General features: G+C 54.1%; 7 protein-coding genes across 7 annotated transcripts; 3 read left to right on the plus strand and 4 right to left on the minus strand.

The window, feature by feature from the left end:
* Positions 1-404: 404 nt before the first annotated feature.
* Positions 405-2,492, minus strand: M421DRAFT_281396 (polysaccharide lyase family 4 protein). Its single transcript, XM_033588919.1, has 4 exons — positions 2,120-2,492; positions 1,616-2,064; positions 1,436-1,564; positions 405-1,389 (listed from the first exon to the last, which is right to left on the minus strand). The coding sequence occupies exons 1-4, from the start codon at positions 2,322-2,324 to the stop codon at positions 490-492; spliced, it is 1,683 nt and encodes a 560-aa protein (XP_033444628.1). The 5' UTR covers positions 2,325-2,492; the 3' UTR covers positions 405-489.
* Positions 2,493-2,654: 162 nt separating this feature from the next.
* On the minus strand, positions 2,655-4,575 carry M421DRAFT_72771 (putative MSF multidrug transporter; the record flags this gene model as incomplete). The annotated part of the gene is made up of 5 exons (XM_033596915.1): positions 2,655-3,501; positions 3,552-3,881; positions 3,929-4,135; positions 4,183-4,306; positions 4,353-4,575. 5 exons carry the CDS (start codon positions 4,573-4,575, stop codon positions 2,655-2,657), a joined length of 1,731 nt encoding a protein of 576 aa, XP_033444629.1.
* Positions 4,576-5,359: 784 nt separating this feature from the next.
* M421DRAFT_424830 (uncharacterized protein) lies at positions 5,360-8,949 on the plus strand. The gene has a single exon (XM_033593878.1). The coding sequence runs from the start codon at positions 5,678-5,680 to the stop codon at positions 8,645-8,647; it is 2,970 nt and encodes a 989-aa protein (XP_033444630.1). The 5' UTR covers positions 5,360-5,677; the 3' UTR covers positions 8,648-8,949.
* Positions 8,950-9,945: 996 nt separating this feature from the next.
* M421DRAFT_95473 (uncharacterized protein) lies at positions 9,946-10,494 on the minus strand (the record flags this gene model as incomplete). The annotated part of the gene is made up of 1 exon (XM_033598311.1): positions 9,946-10,494. One exon carries the CDS (start codon positions 10,492-10,494, stop codon positions 9,946-9,948), a length of 549 nt encoding a protein of 182 aa, XP_033444631.1.
* Positions 10,495-12,119: 1,625 nt separating this feature from the next.
* Positions 12,120-12,899, minus strand: M421DRAFT_95474 (uncharacterized protein; the record flags this gene model as incomplete). The annotated part of the gene is made up of 1 exon (XM_033598312.1): positions 12,120-12,899. One exon carries the CDS (start codon positions 12,897-12,899, stop codon positions 12,120-12,122), a length of 780 nt encoding a protein of 259 aa, XP_033444632.1.
* Positions 12,900-13,345: 446 nt separating this feature from the next.
* M421DRAFT_8858 (uncharacterized protein) lies at positions 13,346-14,176 on the plus strand (the record flags this gene model as incomplete). Its single annotated transcript, XM_033597671.1, has 1 exon — positions 13,346-14,176. The coding sequence occupies one exon, from the start codon at positions 13,346-13,348 to the stop codon at positions 14,174-14,176; it is 831 nt and encodes a 276-aa protein (XP_033444633.1).
* Positions 14,177-14,711: 535 nt separating this feature from the next.
* M421DRAFT_95476 (uncharacterized protein) lies at positions 14,712-15,451 on the plus strand (the record flags this gene model as incomplete). The annotated part of the gene is made up of 3 exons (XM_033598313.1): positions 14,712-14,973; positions 15,049-15,114; positions 15,198-15,451. 3 exons carry the CDS (start codon positions 14,712-14,714, stop codon positions 15,449-15,451), a joined length of 582 nt encoding a protein of 193 aa, XP_033444634.1.
* Between the last annotated feature and the right edge of the window lie 736 nt (positions 15,452-16,187).

Below are 16,187 nucleotides of genomic sequence, written 5' to 3' on the forward strand. Positions count from 1 at the left end.
AAGCGAAATAACATGCCGAACAGCGTTGGTGTCCCAGTGACGCGCTCCCCGGGGTCCAGGAAGCAGGTATGCATCGAACACATTGCTGCAACTCTACAAGTAGAGTAGAAACCGCCCTCGAGACCTCGCCGCGAGATGGATCAGACTTTTCGGTGCAGCTTCGGCGCAAGTAACAGTCCGAAATTAAGGGGTAGATCGAGGAAGATTGAGATAGTGACGTCCAGTACGAGCTGCCTGAACACGCTCTCCATGCATGCCAGGACGCAAATCGAGGAAGCATGGAGGTCATGGAGGACAGACAAGTCTCTATTGATAAACATGTCAAATGACCAGGCGCCTGGGGCGAAGACCGAGATTGTCAAGAGCGATCAGTGTAGCACGATTGAAAGCAGAGCTGTGTGTTCTCCCAAACCGCACAGCTTCGCCAATGGCTATCTCTCGTGAACGATCCACCTCCTCCATATCCTGCGAAGTCCTTTCCAAGACCCATCACAGAACCCACTCAAGGATAATACTATCCCACAGCACACCCCTCCACAGCACATACCTCTCCGTCTTGAAGCTCAGCACGTTTCTCCCCGCCTTCAGATACTGCGCATCGATCTCATACTGCAATAACCGCCACTCCCCACTCACCGTGCCCGAGCGATACAGCGCCGGATCGCTCGTCAACGACTTGTTACTAATCGTCCCAATCGTCTGGTTGCCGTTGAGATAAATCGACAGCGCAGTGCTCTGACTATACCCCGCCAGGCTTACGCTCAGCCTCGCCTTCCTCGCTCTAGAAGGCGCGGAAGCATCGAAGACAACATCCCAGCTCCCCAGCTTGCTAGATGCGTAGTACCAGTCCTCCGCCTTGCATTTGCCCACGATAAATGTTAGGTTTGCAGGTCCCTTCTCGGTGAGACCGTGGACGTGCGGACCCGAGTTCGTGAAGCCTGTGGCTTTCTTGTCGAAGGCGCCGACCTGGAAAATCGGCTGCGTGTTCGAGGGGATGCTCCATATCAGGGACCCCAGATTGGTAGTGTGGCTGGCGCGGATGGTGACAGGCGAGGCGGTGAAGTTCGTGTACACGTCGCCTATCTTCCCGCCGTTCGAGGCGGCAATGAGACCGTAGGATCCAGAGCGGATGTTAGTGATTGAGAATGAGCCGGAAGCGTCGGCGAAAGTGGTGTAGTAGTACCCCGAGCCTTGGACGAGGGGTCGCGTGGACGTGTCCACGTCGCCGAGGAAGATTGCTGCGCCAGCTGCAGGGCGGCCGTCGGAGAGGGTAAATTTGCCGCTGAGCGAGCCGCGGGAGTGGTATGCCGTGTTGTTGAGGAAGGCGTACGGAAAGGCTGAGCGCTCTTTGGCTGCACGGGTTTTCGCGTCTGAGACGGAGCCGTTGTTCTGATGTACGTTAGATGCGGTGTTGGGGACGAGAGGAGCGACGTACCAGATACCATAGCCACGGTCCCCAGATTTTGCCTACGGGTTGAGGCGTTTTAGTGCCGACGCGGAAGTGAGATGTGTCTTGCACGACGTTGAGCTGTACGGCATCGCCTGTTGCGGATTCACGATGGACCTTTCCCTATCAGCATGACATGTTTTCATGTAACCCTTGATTAGAACTTACCGTCAATGTCTGACTCAGGTGATTCCCAGGCTGATACTCATTCGAAGGATGAATGTACCAACTTCCTGTCTGATCACCGTACACACCAACGAAATCCCGCTCCCTAACGTAGTTTGCAAAGTCGTACTTCGTTACATAGCTGCCGTCAGGAAACTCAAAGGTTTCATCCTGAATCTCTGGTGCATTAGCGTAAAGGGCAAAGTCTGGCAGTCTCTCGTTCTTGTTGGTGTTATAGCCATGCGTGAACCGATCTGGGTCGAGGCGCCAAAGCGTACGGAATATAGAGAGGTCAGGAAGCGCTTTGTTGACGAAGTATTGGTAAGCGCCATCTAGTTTTGGGTAGATGACCCAGTGGAGGTCGCCAAGGGTCGATGAGAAGGCGACGTCGATGAAGTCAGGAGAGTTCGACACGATTTTGGCGCTGGTGTAGACCAAATTGGTTTCACCGTCTGCAAAGTGCGTATCAGTAGAAAAGCGCTGAAGATGAAGGGACTGAGCACATACCGACCCCAGCGTAGTGCCCCTGGGCCTTACCTACAGCATCCGAACCTTGGTACTGAAGATTGGTAGCGTAGGTCGCGCCTTGAGTGAGATTCCACAAGTCGTTGCCGATAATCCACTGTGTCGAGGTCACCTGCTGGAGAAAAGGTCCCTTTGCCAGCACTGTCTTCGCTGCAGCAAATGCTGCGACGAGCGAGGCGGTGCGCATATTGATTGTAAGCGCTCAACGTTCGTGTGAACAACCATCATGAGTCTTCTCAAGGGCTTTTTAAGTATAGTCCACTTCACAAGCACGCAATATTGTCGCAATAAGACGAGCAACTCGTGGCATCGAAATTGATCGCGAGTGTAGTACTTGAAGAGGTAAGTGGAGCAAAGCTTGATCGAAAGAAGAGGTCGCCACGGACCGTTGTGCAGGGGGTGTGAAGAAGTTACCCACCAAGGTGGGTCACGGGAAAGTTGACGCCCTACCGACTCTTGCAGGTGCTGCATTATCGCCGGAAGAATTATGTCGCAATCGTATACCATTGATCGTTGCTCAAAATTTACCCTCCTTGGGCTCCACGGGCATGGCTAAAATCTCGTCCGAGTCGTTGGTCAAATGCGCAGCTTCAACCGTGTTCTCGCTCTTACTTGCTGGTATTTTCTCTTCATCGCTGGCCTTCTCGGCTGCCTTGAAAAACTCGTTTTCTTCTGTTCGCTCTGCCAGCTTTCCAAATACACCCTTCTTCTTCCTAACAACTGCTAACAGCACCGTGATCAGTAAGTTCAACACCGTGAATGCCAATATAATCAAGAACTGGCGATTGTAGCTCCCACCAAAGACCCCCGCGACCTCGTTCTTTAAAATTTCAGGCATGGGCGCAAGCGCAGCACTCGAGGTCTGCACATCAGCGATCTGCTGTGGCGAGAGGTATGCGGTAAGTCTATCGGCGGTGTACTCGCGATGCACAGCCGTGCAGATAGCCACTGCAACACATCCACCTAGCGTACGCATCATGTTCAACGCACCTGTACCAACGGAAATGTCCTTCTCCGCGATTGAGGTAGCTAGCAACATGAAGTACGGAGGACTTGCTAGGCCCAAACCCAAGCCAATGATGACTTCGTAACCGTAGATGCCAGTCCAGAGATGCGAATGTGTAGGGAGACTGCCCATGAGACCGGTGCCGACGCACACGATAGCCGCAGACAAGATGAGGATGTACTCAGTTGCGATCTTCTTGGCGGCGAGGCCAGCGGCCATGGCGCCGACGGGTGAGATGAGGGTGCAGGGGAGGAGAAGGACACCGGCGCGCTCGGCGGTGGTAAAATTGACTGTCTGAAAGCGTTGCGGAAGCTGGACGAAGATCGCGTAGAAAGGCATGCCGAGGAGGAACATGCTCCTTGTCGTATGTTAGCAGATGATGGGCAAGAAGTATTGTGGCGAGCTTACAAGAGGATGAGAGCCATGGATGGGTTGCGCAGAAACCGAATAGGGAAAATGGGATCTACTTTGGTACGGTACGTAATCCATGCTTCATAGAAGCCAAAGAGAAAGAATAACACAATGCCAGCAATGAGGGTACCGATGATGACTCCGCTGCTCCAAGGGTGCGATACACCAGCTTCTTGCAATGCGAAGATCAGCGGTATTGGCCAGCAAATGGAGAGTATGCCGCCGATACTGTCGAGACCGCGGATGCGCTCAGCATTAGATTTCCCATCTTTCTGGGTGGGCATGGAGAAGTAGATCAATGTCATTGCCACGGCGCATATAGGCCCGCTGAGACTTGTCAATCAAGGATTCGTAGACCCAATGCGGGTACTTACTTCATGAAGAAGATCCATCGCCACGTCGATCGATCTGCGATGATCCCACCAAGAAGTGGTCCTAGGAGATTAGACATGGTGAACACAGAGCTGACGACACCTGAGTAGAAGCCAATCTTCTCCGGGACAATGAGCTTCAAGATCGAGACGAAGGTGAGCGAATAGAGACCAGAGCCACCAATACCTTGGAATGCACGAAAGACGACCCTGACTGGTCAGCACTATTGTCGTACTTCGGGAGTGCTTTGACCTACAACTGTGTCATTGTTTGAGCTGCTCCGCATGCCATGGAGAAGATCAGGAAGATAGCCCCGCATATCAGCAAGACATTCTTGAGTCCCCACACATCACTGAGCTTTGCTGTGATCATCAGAAAGCCTGTTCGTGATTAGCAAAGGTATTCGAGGGCCTCCACGATGCTCACTGTTGTACGTTAGGAGATAGGTGGTGACCAGCCATGCTGCCTGTTCCAATGCACTGAAACCGCTGGAGATCTTGGTGAGAGCTGTTGTCACGATAGTGGTGTCCAAAGCTGAGATGAACAGACAGAACCATAGGCCCGCGATGATGGTTTGTAGCCGTGCTGAACTGATGTTCGGTGCAGTCGATGGTGCACCAACAGACGCGTTTGCTGATTCCGCTGACATTTTCACGGTGTACAAAGGTGCAAGGCTGACGTGGCACAATGCTTCAGAAAGCAGGTTCAAGCCTCGGAATCTGACTGTACGTATGGTACTCACCCATTACCGGTAGTGCGGCACTCGTCGCATCAGTAGCCGTTTACGCTGAAGCCCTGGGGCGAGCGGTGGGTTTAATGACCGGGACACGGAGGGATGGGACGACACCAGGCCCGTATCTGCCTCATCATGTGAGATACGTCCGTTAGGTACGCTGTGTGGCTTGCCTTATGGACCCGCCTCGGTCTGACACAGCGAACAAGAAGGCGCAATTAAGCGAACGCGAAGGAACAGCATGGAGCTGCATCCTGCGCAGACGGCGGTCATATCAAGGACTCCGTTGCTGGGAGTGCTCGTGGGTGGCCGTAAGGGTGTCGATGGAAAGGTCTTAAGCTGGTGGGAAGCGCTGACTGAGTGCAACAGGCGGGAGCCAGAAGCCAGGCGGCGGCGGCGTTGCCGAACCTTCTGCGACTTCTATCCGATGCCTGCGCATCAACCTCCTGACCTGCATCGACAAGCACTAGGAAATGGTTCATCTATTGTCTTCGACACGCGCGCTCGTTAGAATGATCGGGTTTGAAGCACGAGCAATGCACGTCTGCTTTGTGAACCCCATTATTCAGGCGTTCGGGCGCAGCCGCCGACGCCTTGCAGTCGAAACCATCAGGTCACACAAGGTAGTTCGTACAGGCATCTCTCAATTCGACATATAGGCTCGCACATCCAGACGTGGCTTTTCACGTACGATTTTTGGGTTTGTTTGCAAAATTCTCACGGTGAGGCAGATGCGGTGTGCACATTTGAGTTGCGGTGAGAGGTGGGTAGGTTCGCGCCTGCCTCAACTGGCGTCAAACGCGCCTTCTCACTCTCGACGCGTCGACACGCGATTTACAATTTCTACACCCCATCTGCGCTTGCCCCAGCGTCAATTTCCCACAACAGCGCGCGCCTACTCCAATTCGCCTTTCGGTCCCGTCCCCGCTCGTGTCCAGAAGTGTTCTCCTATTTCTCAACCGCTCGAATGCCGTTCTTCTTTCGATAGTTAATCATTTTTCTATTTCGAGGCCACGCGATGAGCTCGCAAGTCTTCGAGGCACAGCTTATTGGCCCGGACAACGCCGCATCGCAACAGCAGTTGGCCGAACTGATCACTGCAGGCACCTTCACTGGCTCAGGCTTACCTCAAGTCGCCCATGGATATCTGGACGCGTTCTGCAACGTGAGCAATTCGAATGGTCACCGAAGATGGACTGGAATCGCGCTAGCCGCTATGATGCGCGCGTCAACTGGCGTGGTCCAGCGCTTGAAGAAGCTCACCCAAGGACTTTCCCGTGTTGGTGCCATCGTCCTCGACCTTAAGGAAAGCGAAGAACGCAGAATTGTTGCCGGCCTCATTATACGCCAAGGACTTGAGCTGGGCATCAACTTTGCGGACTTCTGGATGTCAGACAAAGTCCTGCACAGCGCACCGAACTTTCCCCGGGATCCCGGTGATGGGTGGATGGGCCATTTCCAGACGTATCTGGACACGCTGAGCAGCCTTGCCCTCGCAAACCTTGATAACGAGCCTTTGGTGCTGTTCCCGATGGCGCTCTCGGCCAGCGACGGCTTTCAGTGGACAGGAAAGTCCGCAGTTGCCTTGCTCGAGAAAGATGTGCTGACTATTGTCGCATCTGACGCTTCACTTTCCAGATTCATATTCATCGACCTCCCGGTCCACCGTATCAAGGAGACAGGTTTGCAGCAAGATTCCCCGCACGAAAGCCAGGAGGGCCGATCTGGACACAAGATGCACGAGGTGGTCATAACTTTACGGTCTGATTCACGAACCTATTGTCTGAACTCATCAGATCGCACAGCGGATGAATTTAAGGTGTCGTTCTTACGGCACGAGGACGCCCACGAACTCAATATTGGCTTGCAGGACGCTCGGCAGACTTCAGCCAGATCTGCAGTTTCAACAACTGAGGCAGACGTTGTAGCGAAGTCTAGTAGTCCTCCAAGTTGTACGCATCAAGCCTCCGTTCAACACGTAGATGCCACACTTCCGCCCAGTAACGAACGGCCAGCCTCCGCCGGTTCAGATACGAGATCGGGGATTATATTGGACGAACCCGTCTCACCAGAGCAGGTGGCAGGGGAGCGGACACTTGCACACCCTGCAAGACACGAGAGGAGCAACGGCAAGTTACCAAAGATCTCATTGTCGACGAAGCAAAAGGTCGCACGAACCCGACAGCTGCCATCCGGCTCAGCCAAAGTCACAAAGCACAAAACGTCCAAAAACGCTGCACCGATCGTTGAGGAAAGCGGCGACGAGGACGAAGATGTGTCATCCCAAGACGAGTACGTGCTACAATCAACAATGGCGACATCCAAGTCAGCCGCTACCTCAGCCGGCAAGAGATCACAGGGTCGACGCAAGGCTTATGCCGACGAGGACGACGACTTCGATCCTAAGACATCGAAAGGAAAGTCGTCTACTAAGCGGAAGAGAGCTTTCAGCGAGATGGATGGAGACAGCCAGCTAACTAAGAAGAAGACGCAATCGAAGCTAGGCAACTCCTCGCGATCTGGTGCAGTCAACACAACGACAAAGAAGCCGAAGATGAAAATTCAGCAGGGCGTACCGCCAGCGTCTGCGTCGACTCGAGTTCCGATGAAGCAATCCCGTGCGCAACAAAACATCCAACACAGAGGAACATCACAGCCTACACTGATTGGAGCGCTGAAGAAGTCGAACAGTCCTACCAAGGCCAATGCTCCAACATTCAAGAGGCCAGGTCACCCTGCCTCAACCCCCGGGAGACCGAGAACACAGCCCGTCCGAACCACCCCAAAGCCACAAACACCCGCCGGCAATCTCCCCGTACATGGCCGCTCATCTACACCGCAGAGTAGGTCAATACACGACGAGGATCATGGTCTTGGCAACACTCCTGTAGACACCGAGATTCTGTCGAGTAATACCAAACGTGTACCCGACTCACCGCATGCCGAGTCGACAGCTATCTCTGGGCACGCTTATCGCGACGATGTCCATCGTGAGAAATGCATTGGCGATCTTGAAACTGCCAAGAGCGACCCTTTCAAACAACGTCAGCCAGGAGTGCAGAAGATGAACTCATTCACTCGTAAGCTGACTGGAGAGAGCGTTGCAGACGATAAAGGAGAATCACTTCAGGGAGAGCCACTGTCGATGCCAGCGGAAATGGCAAATGATGATCTTGAGATCGATGATTTCGAACTCTTATTTGCGAGTCAGCCGTTGCCAAAACACAGCCCGAGTCTATTCAAGGGCCGCACAAACACGATCCGTCAAAGTGTACAAGGCTCAAATGTGGATGTCCGAGCTGTGAACAGTCTTCCGATCAAGAAAACGCGCAGAGTGAGCACATTGGACCGCACTACAGGGTTTCAGCCTACAGTTCGAACTACGGAGAAGACTCGACGAGAGAGCCAGCGACCGCAAGCAAACGAGTCGATTGTCTCTGCTCCGCGAGAGGCAATCGAAGATACGCTTCCTGACGCCACAATTGAACCCGCGAATTGTGCCGACTTCGACGGAGAGACGACACTTGTGAATGAGGACATGGAACTGCCCCAACGAAAAGGCACAAGCGCTTCAGATATACGATTCCGGTCATCACCGCCCATCTCAGACTCTTCCAGCGTTCGAGGTGAATTGTATGACGAGTCTGAACAAGAGCCGGATCCGTCGCCCCCAACATCGCGCACAGATGAGCTTGAATGGGAGGCCGCCCTCGAACCGCATCAGCGTGCCCTTCACGAGCAATTGCTTCGTGCCTCGAAACGGCTCGTGCGTCACATTGTGGACAATGAAACAGCAGTGACCGACATCACAGACGTCTTTGCTGCGGACGGCGAGCGTTTACTAGATTTAGTTGTCGAGCGACAAGGCAACGAGTCTGCAGTGGCCTTTGGAGAACTCAGTAGCAAGAGACAGGATCTGCTCAACGAGTTATCCAATGCGTCCAAGAATCTGAAGTCACTGAGGAAACAGACCAGGGCCGTCGAATGAGGTTGTGGACATCAGCGACTCCGGGGCAGTGGCGATCATCCACATCTGAATGACTTCGACGACAGTTTTAACGGCGTTTACTGTGGCTCATGCGTGCATAGATTTACGCAATCGGCAAAGCTTTTTCAATAACGAGACTTCTAACCCGACCTGAAGCGTGCTAATAGCATGCATATATGGGGTAGTCTGATCGCGGCGGGCGATACCTGGTGGGTCTTTGTTGGAAGATATACGTGTGTATCTTAAGAATGGTCATCATGTAGTAGCATAACAGTCTGTTCATATAATACAAGACAGTCACGCTTTAGCAATACCTTGAATCTGTGAGCTCCTGCTGTCACCGGGCCAGCAGCCTTCAAAATGCCCCGACTGCTTACACTACTAGCAATTGCATCCTTCACTCAGAAGTATTGATGAGCTGCTACACTTGCGTGATATCAGGTTTATCATCTAATCTTTTCGTGAAGACTAACTACATCACAGTGCACAAAGTCACACGGGAATTAACGCAACTGCGAGTGGATCTGATCAGGCACACCTTACCGCGTGATACAGGTGTTCTCAATTTTCCAACACAGGTCTCGATTCACTGGAAGGCAGTGACCGTTAACAGAGTTGACATTCATAACAGCCACCGTGATGCTCTAGTATTCCCAGCCAAACTCAAACAACACAGCAAACATCAGTCACGGTCGCAAATGCCTCTATATTTGATAGGCCCTAGGTCCAGCCAAACATCGATACCACCGCCCCTGACAAACAGCGCTAGCTAACAACCAACAACTACTCAATCTAAAACTCAGAACCTACACCAGGCACAACGATCGCCATGTACGGACGCAACAACTGGAAGCAAAGCCACACCTGTGGGCACAGGACTCCTCTGGAGCTATGCGATTACTTTTCTTACGCTATACACGAGTGCCTTACCAACGCAGGCGAAAAGCGAGTCTTCTACTGGGACTCCATACGGAAGGCGCCAAATAGTACCGAAGTCTGCAAGTTCTGCAAAGAGGGCAAGGATGTCGAACGTTAGTGGGCGTATGGGAAGAATTGGAAGGGCGCCTGGGGAGCGGTGAAGAGATAGGGCATCTGAACTGGAGCGTGCGGGCATTATAGTGGATATTTTCGGCGATTTAAATGGTAGACTTGTGGCTTCTCTGTGTGTTCATTGAATACTACTGACTATATGCAAACTTTGATCGAGCAACCTTCCCTGTGGAGTCAGTGGGTCCCTTTCGAGGAGACTTTCCGCCCACAGGCTGCCAAGGGTTCTTTGCTATCCCTTCTGCCTTGGCTTAACTCCTTGATTCTTCTGATTGGGCTTTTGCTATACCATTTCGAGGGCCTCCATATGCCACTTGGCCTGTTTGCAACTGCATAGGATATGACAGTGTGTGCAGTGAGCCCGCATGTGGACATTCCCTTTCATGCGGCGACCGAAGTTCCGTCATGGAATCTATGTGCCCATTCTGCACTGACGTCCTAGCGTTCTGACTGAACACGTCCGACGCGAACTCCGGCCGCAGTTCCTTTGATAGACCAGGCTGCTGCGTGGCGGCTGTGCGTTTGCTGTCTTCCTGACGAGGCTGTGAGTGCGCCATAATGAAGCTTAAAGTTATGCCAGATGAAACAGATCCTGCTTCCTTGCGGCTCAAATTGCAGCACAGACATGTGACATTTGCGGCGAAGTCATGAAAGCCGTATATGTCCTCATTGCAGATCCAGTCACCAGCGTAAAAGAGGATCCTGCTGGTCATGCCATCCCCAAACTTTGGAGTGACCTTTCCAGATCTTTCGACAAGTGTTGTAGCCGCCTCAGCACTACCGTTGCCTTCGTGAGTCATTCATAGAAATCGGAACCTGTATTTGGCCAGCCAATGCTAAGGTTGACAAGAGTAGCAACGCACCCCAGGCCTTCGTCATGCCGTGACACACCGCCTTTGCGAAGGCGTTCAAGTCGGCTGCCAGCTACTCTCCAGTGCTGGCTAACGCGGTGCGAGCATATTCAAGTTGCTGATGACACTCTTTTGTCGCTGTTGATGACTCCTTCGCTACGTGAAAGCGTTGGACGGCTTGTCGTAGCAGGATGTCCTTCTGCTCGTCGAGTCCATTAGTGGCACAAATCATCTTCGTGAAGACTTCGTCGTAAAAAATTTGTTTCTTGGCCTCCAAGCGTGATTCCCGGTCGACCAGGCCCGATATTGTCGAAGAGAGGTTGCTAGATTTCACCGCGCAAGCTTTGCGCTAAGCATTGAGTCGTGCCCCATTTGCTGGCACGATAGTCGACAGGAACTTCTCAAGATTGTTGAGACTGAGCCGGATCGAAGGCAAGGAGGTTGTCAGATCAGACTCTCGCTCTCCTCGCACCATGTCGGCTTTGTAGCCATAGAGTGAGAAGTCTACGTTACGAAAACCGTCACTAGTGGGCCGCGAGCTGGGCAAAAGGTCGGCGCCATAGTCTGCTGAAGACATGATTATCGGGTATTTTGCGAAGGAATGCGCTAACGAATGTTGCATTGAAGCTGCTTGTGTTATTGTGAGGTGGCTGTGTCCGTATCGCGCCTAGTGAAAGCATTGCTCTACGTGCAGCTTTTACCTTTGTTGAGATGCCAGAACTTTCCCTGTCCCGTCCACTTCCGCGCGGCCGAGGTGAGACGCATTGTATACTGTGCTTTGTCAGCGAGACATGCGTTGCAGCGCGCTGAACGAATTGTAGCGAATGTAGGGTGAGGTGAAACCGAGTTTCAATAAATCAAGGTCTGCTCCCCAGCAGTGAGGGTGCGACTTCTACACATCGCAACACCTCGCCAACACGCTCGGACTGCGACAACAGTTCACCAGTTGCAGCCTCGCTCGCACAGTCAACCGTCGCTGATGCTTCTCAGCTCATCATACCCTCATCTGACCAGGACGACACGTCTGTACGTCTGTCAATCGCAGCAAATATTGCGAGCTTCCAAGGCCTGACTTCCTACAACTGCTACTCACAGCGCCACGACTTTTGCGTTTCTCATTCTCATGTAGTGCCGTCCTTCGCCCTCGCCCAAGAGTCTCGTCAGGCGAGTCTTGAAGGGCTACTGCAAGAGGACATCGTTCAGGATGAGAACAAGAGACCACTGACTAGGTATGGCGGACAATACGGACGACTGCAAGACGAGAAGGCTGGCAAGTGGAGTGCGCGCGTATCGACATCCAGATCAGATCTGCAGTCTCAAATGGTACGCAAGACTCCACATACACGGATCTTCAGGCAGGAGCGGAAAGCACTTAACCTACCCGCTCTTTATTCCCCGCAGACTACGCTCTATTTATCACCGAAAGTAGGCAGGAGACGCTGCACACGCTGCTGACAATTGCGAGACATGCTGCACGTCCACCTGTTCGCACCCAGACCTTTGGACCGGCCTACAGTGTCGACGTGGCACTTGGGATTCATCTATCCCAATACCATTGTGGCCTGAGGCCCTGGCTACCCCCTGGCGTGCGCCTGATGGGCAGGCGCCGTGTTGTCAGTGCCGGATGGGTCGATGCCGACAACGACTGCGCGCTGTGCAGAATACACATTAGGTGCGACAAGCAGCTGTTCGAACCATCTCGCCCGTCGGACCGAGCTTGATACGGCCCGGTTTGTGACGACTAGCACGGCAATGAGCGAATGAAAAGAGAGGTGGTGGGCCTCTACGCTAGCAACCACACTGTCGGTACCGTGGTGGCTCCTCTGTGATCGGAGGAGCGCGAGAAAGGCGGCCCTGGACGCAGCCATCAGGTCTGTCCTCGCTCGACAAGAGCACGAAAGGCAGCCCGGCATAGGCGGAAAGCAGGCGATGCATGCTGCTATGCGGCCAGCGACGCTGTGGCCATTATTGGTACATCCGTCTGTCTGTGGGGATTGCGCGAATACTCGTCGAGGGTCGCTGATGGTCGAGTTCACGTCCACCCAGCCCGCGCGGCGAGGGTCGAGCAGACGTCGAATTGAGCAGGCGCTGGCGCGTGTGGGCAGCCCCGCGCCCGAGCAGTTCACCACGGTGGAGCGCTGCGCAACAGGCCCAGCGCTTGCAGGCAACCGCAGCGTGTCGCCCATGAGCTGATGAGCCGGGCTCACGTCCAACCGCTGTGCTGCTGGCTCGAGGGCCGTCGCAAGAGACTTGGTGAATGGCAGGCGCTCGTCTGCGGGTGTGATAGGCCGGGGCAGTGCTAGCTGCATACCGCTGCTGGGATGGGAGCACGACCATTCATGCTTGGCGCGCATTCGAACCCGCCGCGCTGGACAGCAAAATCTCGGTCGGTCGCTCGAGGAGAGCCATGTCTCTTGTCTCTTTGTCCCTTTCGTTTCGATGCCAGCCTTGCGCGGACTGTGTGTAGACTCTGACCGCCACGACTAACGGCCGCTGTTTGTTTACCGCACCGCCCAGCACACGCACCACCGCCCGGTAGCTCCACCCGCCGAGCTGTACCCTAAGCACCCCGAGCACCCCGAGCACCTTGAACGCTGCCTGCTGCCCATTGTCCTCACGCAGCGATCGCCGGCCTCGTCGTCGTGCCCGTTGAGTCTTGACCCTCGCCGCGCCTGAGCCTGAGCCTGCGCCTGCGCCTGCGCCTGTCCCCATTGTCTGCGCCTGTCCCCCGTGCCTGCGCCTGTCCCCCGTGCCTGCGCCTGTCCCCCGTACCTGCACCCGGCCACGGCCAACCCCCCCAATGGCCCTGCTGAAGCGCGACTCTGCTGCCCGCGACGCAAAACCGCGCGACGCCTCCGCCTCCGCCTCCGCCGCCGCCGCCTCGCCCCTGGCCCGCGTCATGCGCGAGTTTGAGCAGCTGGTGCTGGACTTTGAGCGCGGCCTGCAGCGCTCGCTCGAGGACCCCCGCGCCGCCGCGCAGCACGACGCGCGCCACTGGTGCAGCGACGACGTCCGGCGCCAGGCCTGCCGCCTGGCCATCTCCGACCTCAGCGACAGGTACGCCCGCAAGCACATCCGCCGCTCCCTCAATGCCGCCGAGTCTGAGGGCAAGCGCGTCGAGGAGCAGCTGCACGACCTTTCGCTGGCCGCCACCCCGCACCGCGACAACGAGCTCGGCATACACAACGGCTACTTCCGCTTGTATTCGACCGAGCTCTTCGACCTGCTCGGCCAGCCCACCAACCTGCGCCTCGGCACCCTGCGCTTCCACAAGCACGACACAGCGCTCGCCTGCGACGACTCCCAGTCGACTGGCATGGCCGTCGAGCTCGCCCTGAACAATGCCTTCTTCGTCGCCGACTCTGAAGAGACACTGCCCTACCATACCTTCCGCATGCCCACGGCCCCGTCATTACAGAACAGAGGCATTCTCAGCCGAGACCCTGATGACGACGGCGCCTTCCCCGACTTCGACTCATGGCTGCTCTTCACATTCCTCGGAAACGGCTGCATAAAGCTCGAGGTTCCCATCGAGATGTGCGCCCATGTATATGGCGGCCGTCTACGAGGGCGGGAGAACGAGGAAGTCACCTTCTGGGGCTTCTTCGTCGACGACGACATTGATTCATAGCGCGTCTTGGCTTTGCTTGCAACGGAGTTGCGGATTGGACCGTAGACTGGGGTTTGGCTTTGGAGTTGGGCGCTTTGGCACGGCTTGCGAGCCTCGCCGACAAGAGTGGCTGCACATGCACTTACGACTTACGAATTTCCTTGACATCATATCATACCTTGTCTTCTTCAGCTATACGATGCACCATTCATTATTGTGCATTGGTTCGACACACTCTTCACATCCATATTTTGCTCTGCGCTTGGGCGGTATTCTGCACAGCATTGCTTCTTGTCAAAAGGCGGGAAAACAGAGGTAGATGGTAGATAGGTAGGCAGGAACATGCAGCGCGGACGGCAACGGAGTTGTATGTCTCGATGGTGGTAGAGTAAATGAACGAATCAGAGAATCAGAGACGGCGGATCATCTTCGGCAGTCGCACCTCCCATTCAACTTCCCTCACTTCACATAATTTTCCTGCACCTACAAAAAGCCACACAACACACATACACACAACATGGCTTCAGCACTTACCATAGCAGAGCCAGCGTCTATCATGCCCGCTGCACTCGCACCAGCGAAGCTCGGCAATTTTCGCGACGATGGCAATCAGGACTCAGACGCCAGCGACACGGACCAATCAGACGCGAGTGGGCGGAGCCTGTCACCAACGCGGCAAGGTCTCTCCAAGACCAAGAAGAGGAAGGAGCGCAGGCAATTTGGCGCATTCGCAGACGAGTTGGGGGACCTCCTAGGCGCTGCGTTCCAGAACAAGAACGAGCAACAGCCCACTGGTTTGCCCTCGAGCGCACATGCAGGTACGCATTTGACGCACACTGGTGTCGCGATGAAGCCTCCCCAGGGTTTGGAAAGGTATCTGACGTTACGTGCAGCAAACACGACAGCGGATGGCGATCTTGATATGCAGGTTGAGCCTGTCGCGACGGAGCCGAAGATGTGTAAGTACCCATTTCTACTACAGCTCTGGACCTCGCACACCTTGTCCAGTCCTCACACCTGCATAATTCCTGATGTACCGTAGCAAGACGTGCACGCCAGAACATGGAGAGAGCGCAGGCTCGAAGGCTTGCAAAAGAAAAGTCAAAGATGGTTGTGTCAGAACTGCAGACTGTTGCTGCAGAACGGAGAGGCATGACGATCCAGCAGTATCGTGGGCTGAAGCCGGAGGGAGTGAAGAAGAGTAGGAGTGATGCAACGAAGAAGCGAAGATCCAGGCAGGCGAGGGAGAAGCTGAAGAAGAAGGTTGAGCAGGCGAGTGCGATGGAGATTGACTAGCAATGCGACAGTACAGGCTTCATGAAGGTCAACAAGTGAAAGTCTGGCAGTTGCCGCCATCTTAGACGAGCAACTGTTGCATTCTACTTACATCAGCCCAGGCATTTCTTACATTCGCATTGAATACAAGCTAGACGAAAGCTCGGCCTGCACTCGGCTATTCTTTACTGTTCCTAGAAGCTCGACTAAGAAGAGATGGTATCGATCAGAAATGCTCAAAGCACTTCTCAATGAGAACAAATGCTCATGCCACAAGACTGTTTCTACCAGATTTCCAGCAATAAAAATGAACCTCCGTGATCGAGTTCTGTTCTGTAACCATCTTAATCATGATATCTTGTTGCATTTTCTCGTCGACCTTTGCGGTCTTCTCATTGTACCTTAGCCCTTTCTTATCTTGGGCGTAAAATCGTACGTGCGAACGTGATTGGTTGACAGCACTCGAGATCGCATCCAACATACAATTCTGACGGTGCTCAAACAAGATACTGTCCCTGTAGGCTATAAGCTCGGATTTTCTCTCATAATGCTTCTCCCAGGAGACAAACATTGCTTCAAGTTGACGCGCAGGTTGGAAGCGGACTACAAAATTCAACACTGGGCGACCGCCAATCTTCGCTGCCTCCTTCAACATAGACGACATGAAACCGAACTTGTAGTAGCGATGCGCTTTCTCGGTGAAGGCTGCCTTGTACCTGGTGGATCTGGGGACGATCTCAAAGCTTCTGTACTAAGC

Source organism: Didymella exigua (assembly GCF_010094145.1).
Source record: "Didymella exigua CBS 183.55 unplaced genomic scaffold M421scaffold_39, whole genome shotgun sequence".
Taxonomy (NCBI): domain Eukaryota; kingdom Fungi; phylum Ascomycota; class Dothideomycetes; order Pleosporales; family Didymellaceae; genus Didymella; species Didymella exigua.